The following is a 9,714-nucleotide window of genomic DNA, read 5'->3' on the forward strand; positions in this document are numbered from 1 at the left end:
TCTATGGAACAGAGACGCACTGACCCCTGTGTTTCATGACAGGGCCATGGTCTGACATGTGCATGACTCCAGGTTTCCTACTAACGCTGAGATCTGTGAGCACGTTTCAAGAGCAGCCAGAATCACTATGCTTCCCAAAGTGAGGTCCAGCCTGTGGGACAGGAGGTGAGTTTTATAGCATCAGGTGATGGAATCCACATGGCCTCTAAATATTTCATGGGAATGGGCCTGTGGGGCTTTCTTTGTACTTCTATACACCGCTTTTTCTGGAAAAAGCATAACAATAAAGTTTAAAACCACACTGCCCAGAACAAACTGGTCACAAATCTAGAAAACAGAAATAAGAGCCACTGGATTATTTTTTCGCCCACGATTAAATTATTCACTTAAAGAAAGAGCCAAGTATCCCCAGACTCTAACTTTCCTCATTTTTTCAATCTATTCTTCTTTTTTAAAGTGACATTATAAATAATTAAATAATTAACATAAAATTAATTACTTTAAGTAATTAAAATTAAACATGCTTTGTGATGACAAAAGAAATAGGAATTGTTGCTCTTCTTTTTTTTTTTTAAATGTTTATTTATTTATATTGAGAGAGAGAGAGAGAGAGAGAGAGAGGGAGCAGGGGAGGGGCAGAGAGAAAAGGAAACAGAGAATCCCAAGCAGGCTCTGCACTGTCAGCACAGAGCCCGACACAGAGCTGGACACGGGATTCAATCGCAGAAAACTTGAGATCAAGACCTGAGCTGAAATCGAGTCAGACACTTAACCGACTGAGCCCCCCACACACCCTGGTACCCGTTGCTCTTTATAAGCAGTCTTACTTTGCAAAACGAAGTCTCAGTCTCCATGTTCTTCATGAAATTTTACTATTCCATGAAAATCCCAAAGTATGGGAACCTCTGACACACAGGAGGGCTGCTCAGGGTTCCAGAGTCAGTAAATGAGAAGCTCATCTTTATTGGAAAACAGGCTCAAACTACACACTTTGGGAACTGAAGTAGTAAAATTTATTTGTGTTTATCTTCAGGACAGCATCTTGCCAAAATGATGAATGACACCTAATCAAGTCGTAAGTGCACTTTGTCCAGTTTATGGGGCGTAAGTTAGATGTCACGAAGAGAAACAATCGGAACATTCTAGAAGATAACCAGTTTTGCATGTTTGTCCTAGGACTGTGTGTTCTCTATATGGAAGGGTCTTTCGTGGGGTCCTCACTATTCACTGCCCCTGTTGACCAATAAAGTCTTCCAGTCATTTCTCAATGGGAGTGCGGGCAGGGCCCAGCTGGACGGCAGGCTCCCAGATGCAGAGACATGAGGAGGCTGGAGAAACAGGGACCTGAGCCAGGTGGCAGGGGAGTCTCATATGGAGAAGAGCCCAGAGCACTAGTGAAAATGCATCCCCAGCGAGGGGAGCCCGCAAAGGATTTCAGCCCCTCAAACCAGATGAAGGACACAAACCCCCATAGAGTGGTTAATGAGAGTCAACAATAATGAACACTCAGAATAGGTCACTAGATGAGAAATCTTCACATATCTGAAGATTCTAAAGCTTATGTATGAAAAAAATATCTAACTTGATAGAAGTTTTCCAGATTTGAAAAAAATCTTCAAAATTCTTACAGTATTACCAATAGTGAGTTTTGAAGCTGGAGGTATTCAAAAAGATCAACAACTATAATATTGACTAATCATTTTTGTCTTTCATCATGGTAGGAAGATTGAATTTTCTTTCCATTCCTACTAAAACTTCACATTATAAAAGCTGTTATATGGTAAGATAATGTAGCAAAAAAGCATTATAAAGTGTGTCAACAGTTAATTAACAAATTCATATATTTTTAGAAAAAGTTCTCGGGGTGTTCTATTAGTCACCCTGACTGTGGGAAATGGGCACTCATGGATAAATCAGTGAGGGTCACAGCTCTTGGCCATGAGAACAGGTCTTTAGAGCCAGAAAAACCCTTGACTCATGAAACACAGACACAAAACACACACACACAACACACACATGCATACACAAACATTTATAGACAAATGCACACTTATGCATACACACTTTCACAGTATTCACATATAAGTGTACACTCAACACACACACACACACACACACACACACACACACACACACACTACATTACCATATAAATACTTAGCACAGGAGAATAACAGGCCCCCAGGTGTGGGAAGATGGCCTGACACTTAGTCTGAATTGTTAGTAATTGATGGCACAATTTTGTCTAAATCTCTTAAACCCTTTGTCTCCAGATCCCAAGACTGAGTTGAAGCAAACCATCTGTAAGTCTCTTTCAGTTGTAAATTCTGTGATTTCAGGAGGACAAGGAACATCATCTACCCAGAGCTGGCCTTAGGCCCTTCTCTGCCCTGACAGGAGCCCTGCAGGCTGGAGTCACAGCCTTGGGCACCAGCCAGGCCCCCTCACCAAACAGCAGTCCCTAAAGGCAGGGCACATCACAGCCCCGTCTGTGGGGAAACTCTGCTCTAGAAACTTGTGGAACTTCTTTCCTGCCCCTCCTCCCTACGCCCACAGTCTTCTTCATTCCTTAGGAGCAAAGACTTGGCCCTGTGAGCAACAGTCACAACCAGCAAGCAACTGAGGCTGGGGTTTGGGGAGATTAGCAGCTGTCCCCTGGTTCATTTCCTGCTCCTGCCACACACATTTCCAGAGGTCCCCATGAGAGGGGCCTGACCATTCCTTAAAATCCCCTTTTAGGGGCTCCTCCCTCTCCCTCCTCCAGGGTGTTCATCAGGGACTGCGCTCCCATCCCTGTCCTGGCCTGTGTCTGGAAGCTGCTAAGTCCCAGGCCTGAGGGGGTTGAGGCCCCAGCCTCTTAGCAGCATGTGACCTTTGGCTGCAAACATCAAGTCTGATCTTGCTCTCAGGTGGCCACCCAAAATACAGCTCCAATCCCTGAAAATAACCCCCCAGGGCCAATTTTTCAGGTAGCTGTGGAGTTGAGCCCCAAAACTGGCTCTGTGAGCAGGTACATTGTCATCCACCTTATGTCCCTGTCATGAGCCCGGGGCTGGTGCCCATGGTAGGTGCTCAGCAAATGTCTAGGGACCATGAATCAGACAACCTCATAAGCAATTTGGCCTGATTAAGTCCTCAAGAATCCAAAGTCTTTATGGCCTTTATCCCATGTATGCATTCAAACAGGGGGGCGGGGAAAGATTCACAGCAAACAAAAGATAAAGAGGCCAAACAAAATTCTTACCTTCTTTTCCTACAGCAACCACTTTAAAAGTTGTTTCTGAAATACCAAGTTCTTCCAAAACAGCAATCTATCATTTTTTCTATCCCCATCCCCCTTCTTTAGGGGTCCTGCTTTGTTGGATTCTCTAAACACAACAGGCAACCTTGCATATTCCTCCACAAGCTAAAATATTCCCGGATACTTTTAGGTTTCAGCTTTATCTTTTTTGACTTCATTTTTTAAAAACTGTGGTAAAAGAAGCATAAAATAAGATTGTTCATTTTAGCCATATGTACCTGCGCGGCCCAGAGGCAGCCGGTACGTGGGCATTGCTGTGCACCGCCACCACCAGCCGTCTCCAGAACGTTTCTCATCTTGCGCAACTGGAAACGTCGTTTTATCCTTCAAGGAAGGCATTCCACTTTGAGGCTCACTTCCCCTGACATCCCTCCGGGTTTTACAGCCTCGCTGCCATCTAGCGGCTGCTTATGCAGGAACAGCCAGGCCGGCCCTTCCTGTCGGAGGGGCTTTTCCAGGGTCACGCCATGAAGGTGTAGGGGCCAAGGGCAGCTGCCAGAAATGTGTCACTTTGGCATTTTGATTATTATAAATAAAAATTACTTAAGACACTCATACCCTCCCCCATTCCCCTGAAAGCAGGAAAGAACTCTCCCTGTGGCAGGCGCCCTCCCTGCGCCAGGAGGCAGAGACGTTCTCGTCACCAGAGAAGGGGATTCAGAGCCCAGAAGGCTGTATAAACAACCCTGTTACTTATTTCTAATTTCTCACCCAGTCCAAATCCTGTTCAGAATTACTGATTGAATCTCCTGGAGTTAAATTTTCCTGATTTTTTTCAGTTCCTCAAAGATCCATTGTCTCTCTGGGAGAAAACATTTATAAATGACATATCCAATAAAGGGTTAATATCTAAAATATATACGGAACTGATACAACTCAACACCCAAAAAACAAATTATCCACTTAAAAAACAGGCAGAAGACATGAACAGACCTTTCTCCAAAGAAGACATCCAGATGGCCAACAGACACATGAAAAGATGCTCAACATCACTGATTATTAATGAAATGCAAGTCAAAACTACAATGAGGTATCACCTCACACCTGTCAGAATGGCTAAAATCAAAAAACACAAGAAACAACAAGTGTTGGCGAGGATGTGGGAAAAAAGGAACCCTCGTGCATTGTTGGTGGGAATGTAAAGTGGTGCAGCCACTGTGAATGTTACTCAAAAAGTTAAATCCAGCAATCACACAACTGAGTATTTACCCCAAGAATACAAAAACACCAATTCAAAGGGATACATGCACCCCTGTGTTTATAGCAGCATTACTTACAATGGTCAAATTAGAGAAGCACCCCAACTGTCTATCGATAGACGAATGAGTAAAGAAGATGTGGTATATATACAATGGAATATTATTCAGGCACAAAAAGAAATGAAATCTTGCCATTTGCAACCACATAGATGGAGCTAGAGAGTATTATGCTAAGCAAAATAAGTCAGTCAGAGAAAGACCATATGATTTCACTCTTATGTGGAATTTAAGAAACTAAACAAAGGAAAAAAAGAGATACAGGGAGGGAGAGAGACAGAGAGAGAGAGAGAGAGAGAGGAATCAAGAAACAGGGGTCCTTGTAGGCTTGAGACTGTCCTCCACCTCATGCACTCCTGAGGGCTTACGGGGTCTCTTAACTTCCACCTTCTCCTTATACTTCCTGAGTGGGAACTTGACACTTTTGAACACTCAGAGAGCAAATTAAACTATGTGCTTCTTTAGCCTGCAGACTGTAAGCAATTTGTCTTCTTTTAATAAATTCTGAGGTTAGGTAAATTCAACCTCAGATGATCACTTTGGATGCCGTCACCTTTCTGCCACCTCTGAAACCCCAGCACTATTTCTGAATCCACCCCTCATGTCTAGGGGCTTACCCTCAATCCTTGTGGACCCACAACACAAATACCTGGCAATCCGCTGTGTTCGGTCCTTCCTCACCTGCAAAGTACTGACGTAGTCTTCACTAGCAAGTGGGGACGATGTACCCAAAACTGACTCTATGACATCCGTCCTGTAACTTAGCTGGGTTGTAACCATCTAAGGTCAAATGACCATGATATCTAGTGCACTTTTTTATTTTGGAAATCCTGTGTGTGTATTTACTTTTCTAAAATGTGAAGTTTTTTCCTTATTAAAATAGTGTACCTTTGTGTTTATAGATCATTGGTCACATTTTGTTCCATTTAAGGGTTGAATCAAACAGTGAAAGAGCAGCTGACATGAGATGTGCATATTTACAACTGTAAGAGCCAGAGGTCACCCAGCCTTTCCCCTAGTGGACCCCTGGCACATTCAGTTATATCCCTAGAGCCCAATCACATTTTTGACTTTACAAAAAGTTATTAGAAACTTCCCCACTACCACTTTATTTTTAATTTTGCCTCAAAAGGTGACATTTATTCAAAGGAAAAGAAAAAAGAAGAAATGATAAGATGTCCATCACTTGGCTCCCTTCTCTCCCCCCCTCCTCACTACTACTCAAGTGTCTGACTTCAGCTCCGGTCATGATCTCAAAGTTCGTGAGTTTGAGCCCCATGTCAGGCTCTGTGCTAACACCTGCTTCCAGTTTTGTGTCTCCCTCTCTCTCTGCCCCTCCCCCACCCTTGCTCACTCTCTCTTTCTCTCTCTCTCAAAAATAAATAAAGAAAAATTTTAATTTTTTTATTTTAAAAGGTAAAACTTCATACATCCTTTTAAAACAATAAAATTTCAACATATTAGACAAGTCGATCATACAAAGCTGTTTACAGCAGTAATAAGCAAAGTAGTAACATTTTACCAGTATAAAATACCACAGAATCAAATCACAACTTGTATCCTCAAAGGTTCAAGTGTTTTATCCCACATAATAAAGTGTGGTCAGCTTTAAAATTCATTTTCTGGATGTTTTGTTGCCAATCAAGGTCTTCTTCCCACCATCATCTCACACGGTAGGAAAGCTGGCCAAAGAGGCGATTCCACAATGGTTGTCCCGGTCTTTGGCCATCTTTATGTAGCCATCCATGCCCCAGTCAGTACCCCAGCTGAAAGAAGACAGCATTTGCCATTTTATTCAAATAAATCAAATACATTTGTCTTTATTAACAATGGGACTTGATACTGAGCAGTGCACCAGAGGCCAAGACAGATTCAGAAAGTATCAGGAGAGGCTGTTCTTGTTCATGGTTTACGTTCCAAACCTGCCCAGAAAGCTATTCCCCCAACCTTTCACGAAACTGCAAAATGAGAGACAGGAAAAAGGAACTCTCAGGGCAAGATGTATTTCAGAAATAAGAAAATTTTCAAGTTTAGAAATGCAGTGGTACCAAAACTATAGCAAGGACCTTAGCAAACTTGAGACAGTACCTTATTAGTATCAGCCAATGAATATGTCTGTGTTCCCCCCGTGTGGGGTAAAGACTTCTGCAACTTCAGCAGTGTGCTCAAGGGTTTGAGGACCTGCATCCAGACACTAATTCCAAAAAGGATTCCCTTTTCAATTTCAAAGATAAGTATTTTTGGCTTTTTATACCTGTTTTTGATAATCCAGTATTTTTGGTTCTCTGTCTCTGTTCCGTCAGCACCATAGCCAACCACCAGAACACCGTGATCCACATCTTCACTGCTACAGCTTGGATCATAATAAATGCCTGGAAAAGTAAAATTCAATGCTGGGGTGACATGTGGCTTATCAACCATGCTGGTAGGCATATCAAACTTCATTAAATATTTAATGAATATTTAAATTACATATTACATAAATTACACTAAATATTGAAATAACATAAATCCAGAGAGATTTTAAAAACAAGATTTTTTAATATGCTAGAGATTTAGGCCCTCATCTAATGCCACCAGAAATACAAGTTGGCACAAACTCTTTTCCAAATAACTTGCCAAGAAGCATAAATGACCGCTTATTGATGCCTTGTCATTCTACTTTTAGGATGTCAGCCTGGGGATACAGCACAAAATACAAAACTATTTGAGCCAAGAGGTTTTTTTTTCTAGTTTCAATTATATTAATACAATTCCTTAGAAATTTCGAAAGGTCTGGTAACTAAAAAAATGTAAATTGAGCTATACCAAATCAAATTCTGTAGCCATTTAAATATATTTATGACAAGCTTAAAATCATGAAGATATGATTCAAGTAATGTCACACAGAAACAACAGGCACAAATACTACATGTACAGAATGAACAACCATGTTAATCAACACACTCAAAATTCTACATTGTATTCTAAATACCTACTAGTCAATTATATGGTGCGTCATGGTACCATTTTTCTACCTAAATTTCCATATGAACAAATGCTTACCTTCTTTATAGAAGCGGAAGGTATCCAGGCTTGCATCTATAGCAGCAGAGATGGGCCCCACAGCTGCCAATGTGATCATAAGTTCATTCTCCTTACTAGGGACGTCCCAGTAGTCAGTGACATTGGCAACAGAGTTCTCAGGCCTGTATTTGCAGGAGTCTCCCTTTCAAAGGTAAAGGGGAAGAGACTTGATTACTACCATCCACCTCCTGGGGAACATGAGTTCAAAACAGTTTCAAACTTACTGAATTCAAGACAAATTTGTTATAATTCACCCCAGGAGCTGAAATGCTATTTATTGGTTGTTTTGAAATTGAAAAATCAGCAGGTGTATATTCAATGACACACTCTCGGTCTCCTTGTCCATAAGAAATTTTTCAATCTGGAGAAATCCATACCAGTATACAGAATGGTATACTGTACTTACCTCCACAAAACATAGAAGTAGGAACAACTATATGGTAACCATCAAGGCAGAGAACTATGCCGGATTAATAAATTTTAATGACAGTTCTGACAGTCTGCAGATACAAAGTCTACAATCTAAAATGTGACTATAAATATGGTAGCTGTTGTCTTTGAACCTGTTCAACTTGGATAACAAGACAAGAAGCTCTCTTTACCTGTGCGTGATATGGATAGGATTCCTCTGAGTCCAGGCCGCCGTTGTCCTTAACATACTGGAAAGCATCATCAATTAGGCCACCACTGTAGCCCTCATTGCCTTCAGTCTGAGAGCAGTCCACCAGGTTCTGCTCACTCAGTGAAACAAGTCTGCCAGTTTTCCGGAACATCTGTCCTTCAAGGGCACCAGTTGCACTAAAAGCCCAACAACAAAGACAATAACCCTGAAAACAAAATTGAAAAGCTCTTAGTCTACAAAATAAATAGTAAGAGTTTGACAACAGCCCATAGATCTAAAACTTCCTAAAACAACAAACTACATATTCTTCCTCAACATCCATAGCAAGGACACTAATTCCTTTTGTCTTCTATTCTTTTTTTTTTTAATGTTTTATTTAATTTTTGAGAGAGACAGAGACAGAGTACAAGCAGGGGAGGGGCAGAGAGAGAGGGAGACATAGAATCTGAAGCAAGCTCCAGGCTCTGATCTGTCAGCCCCATTGTGGGCCTCAAACTCACAAACCACGAGATCATGATCTCAGTCGAAGTTGGACACTTGACCAACCGAGCCACCGAGGTGCCCCTGTCTTCTATTCTTGAGAGGGACCTGCTGAATATTGTCACACCTGATCCTTCACAGGAGTTACATAGCCTTTCTGTCTCCAGTCCACAGATGAGGGGATCTCAACAAAGAAAGGTGCTTGGAACACTTTCCACTTCTTGCGCTTCTGGATTTTAAGGCCATTCATCACCTGCCTGAATTCTTCATTGGTCTTCAAGGAAAAGGAAATAGAATGTTGACAAGCGTGAGTTTTTTTTTTTTTTTTAAGTGCTGTGAGGAAAATAAAAAAAAACAAAAAATAAACAAATAAATAAACAAATAAATAAACAAACAAACAAATAAATAAATAAATGATATTGTGAGGAGGACACACATAACATTCAGCAATCCATGCCACACTCACCATGTCACCAAAGGCATTCATTGCCATTGTGAAGGTGTGTTTCCCTTGACTGTATTCCCGATTGTGCTGTTCAATCATTTTCATATTCCTCTCCCACACTGCTCTCCTCCATACTTCATCCTGCAGAGAAACAAGTATCTTATCATTTTGACTTCTATTTGAAAGCAAATCACCTGCACCAAGTGGATGTGCTCCCAGCAAGAAGGAGAAACCACAGCCAGGGATGGCCTGATGCTTCTGTGAGCTGTTCTCCAGCAACCACACAGCAGGACATATGCCCACGTTGTGTACAGTCAGGGTGCCCTGCTTACTGCCTTGGTAAGAGCTGGTAAGAGCAGACTCAAGCTACTCTGTGTTATGAACTCCCACCAGCGTGGAACATTCTCTGCAAGTTTCACTGGGCAGTTTAGATGTTACCAACCATGCCATAGAGTTTCCCATGTGTTGCCTTCCACTGGGACCATCGTGCATCTAAGTTCTGATAGAGCTGTGGAGCAGCTGAGGCTACCCCCAAGCAAAGGGC

The 9,714-nt window shown here is 41.8% G+C and overlaps 1 protein-coding gene across 1 annotated transcript; it reads right to left on the reverse strand.

The window, feature by feature from the left end:
• Window positions 1–5,946: 5,946 nt before the first annotated feature.
• LOC109251674 (procathepsin L) lies at window positions 5,947–9,295 on the reverse strand. Its single transcript, XM_019423468.2, has 6 exons — window positions 9,192–9,295; window positions 8,853–8,999; window positions 8,226–8,450; window positions 7,603–7,765; window positions 6,812–6,929; window positions 5,947–6,323 (listed from the first exon to the last, which is right to left on the reverse strand). The coding sequence occupies exons 1-6, from the start codon at window positions 9,273–9,275 to the stop codon at window positions 6,224–6,226; spliced, it is 837 nt and encodes a 278-aa protein (XP_019279013.2). The 5' UTR covers window positions 9,276–9,295; the 3' UTR covers window positions 5,947–6,223.
• Window positions 9,296–9,714: the final 419 nt, after the last annotated feature.

Source organism: Panthera pardus, unplaced genomic scaffold (assembly GCF_024362965.1).
Source record: "Panthera pardus isolate Hobbes unplaced genomic scaffold, ASM2436296v1 HiC_scaffold_20, whole genome shotgun sequence".
Taxonomy (NCBI): Eukaryota; Metazoa; Chordata; class Mammalia; order Carnivora; family Felidae; genus Panthera; species Panthera pardus.

What these genes read in the sequence shown, in the direction of transcription:
- LOC109251674 (XM_019423468.2), bottom strand. Translation starts at nt 9,275, where the DNA reads ATGAAAATGATTGAACAGCACAATCGGGAATACAGTCAAGGGAAACAC. An exon ending in TGAATGCCTTTGGTGACATG is followed by an intron (nt 9,000 to 9,191) that starts GTGAGTGTGGCA and finishes TTTTCCTTGAAG; the next exon opens with ACCAATGAAGAATTCAGGCA. An exon ending in CTTCCGCTTCTATAAAGAAG is followed by an intron (nt 6,930 to 7,602) that starts GTAAGCATTTGT and finishes TTACTTTTCCAG; the next exon opens with GCATTTATTATGATCCAAGC.